At 63.0% G+C, this 1,434-nt stretch overlaps 1 protein-coding gene across 1 annotated transcript in view; it reads right to left on the bottom strand.

Annotated features, from left to right (window-relative positions):
* Positions 1–75: 75 nt before the first annotated feature.
* Positions 76–1,434, bottom strand: part of RAP1GAP (RAP1 GTPase activating protein) — a 47,699-nt gene continuing 46,340 nt past the window's right edge. Inside the window, 2 exon segments of the mRNA XM_077775508.1 lie at positions 76–929; positions 932–1,088. Coding sequence (XP_077631634.1) covers positions 880–929; positions 932–1,088 — 207 coding nt within the window. The 3' untranslated portion in view covers positions 76–879.

Here is a 1,434-nt window from a genome sequence, read left to right as displayed (position 1 = left end):
GGTGCCTCGGCACCACCGAGCTCTGCGTGGAGTCAGTCTGGGCGGGGTTCGCACAAAGCCAGGCCCAACCAGGGGTACAATAGCGATAAATAGAATTTATTTTGTACAACTGTTACCGACATACACACAGCCACGGGGCTTCCAGAATGGGTGTCGGGGCCGGAAGGATGGCCTTTGGCGTGGCGCCTAAAAAGTGTGGACAGACACAAGAATGTGGATCGCAGCAGCTGTGCCTGCTGTCCCCTCCGTGGGAGTTGGCGAGGGGGGGGCACAAAGGCGAGGCCCATACTCTAGGCCAGCTGAGACCCCGTGACCTGGAGTACCCGGAGCATGGGATGGCAGGGGTGAAGCTGGGTGCTGGCTGGGAAGCCAGGTAGGGCTCCCTTCCCCCTCAGGGGGTCACTTGTGTGTCACATGGAGGCAGTGGCCAGGGCGTCGGCAGGTCTGTGGTAGAGCTTGAGGGCCCAGGAGGGGCAACACGCATAGCCAGCTCCCAGCCCCTCAGCCCACCTGGGGGCCCAGGGAGCCCAAGAAGCAAGGGAGGGCGGTGGGAGGCCCCCAGGAGGAGAATCCCCCATTCTGGGGCAGATGCATGGAGTCACAGTCTTCACTGACCTCTGAAGTAATCTTGTCCATTTGTAGCAGAGGCGCCCAGAGGGGGAGAGCGACTTGCCCAAAGTCACACAGCAGAACCCAAATTGGAAGCTAGGACTTAGGACTCCCGGCCCAGCGCCCATTCCACCACATTTCACGTCCCGCTGCCCCCGCTGTGGGCTCTGTGTACACGGAGATGCCCCAAGCCTGCCCTCCCATCTTGCTCCCAGGGGGCTGGAGGTACACCCAGACGTGAGGAAGGGCCCGGAGTTCTGCTCCAACTGATCACTGCCTGTCCCAGCCTGGGGGGTGGGGATGATGCCAGCAGCTTCCCCCTCCCTGGTCCGGATGGCTCCGCCCCGCAGAGACAGCCCAGACAGGTGGCCAAGGCGGGGGCAGGGGACAGCCCGCAGGCTGGTGCTGGCCGTGGGGGCAGAGGTCCTAGACACCTGGAGCCGACACAGCATCTTCACCTTGTGCTTCTGCGCCCTCATCTGCAGGGTAAGGGAGAGGAGACACCACGATGCGGGGAGACAGAAGCGGCAAGGGCCTGCCTGCCCCCGGAGGTCCAGGCTCTGGGCCCCTCCACCCACGGGGGTCCTCAGGCCCCTCCCTCCCAGCAACTGCCTAGTCCCTTGCCGGCTCCCACCAAACCCTCCCAGTGACTCGTGGGCAGAGGTCACGCAGCATTTATTAGCCCAGCTGCACAGATAAGGAAACTGAGTCCCGGAGAGGGGCCGATGACAGGCCCAAGTCACTCAGCATTTGAGTGGCAGAGGATTCGAATCCAGGTACACAGCTCTCGGCCCAGGGAAATGACAGAGGAGTGGGGAGGAGTCC

Source organism: Crocuta crocuta, unplaced genomic scaffold, assembly GCF_008692635.1.
Source record: "Crocuta crocuta isolate KB4526 unplaced genomic scaffold, BGI_CrCroc_1.0 scaffold127, whole genome shotgun sequence".
Classification (NCBI taxonomy): Eukaryota; Metazoa; Chordata; class Mammalia; order Carnivora; family Hyaenidae; genus Crocuta; species Crocuta crocuta.
This window is presented reverse-complemented; position numbering and strand designations above follow the sequence as displayed.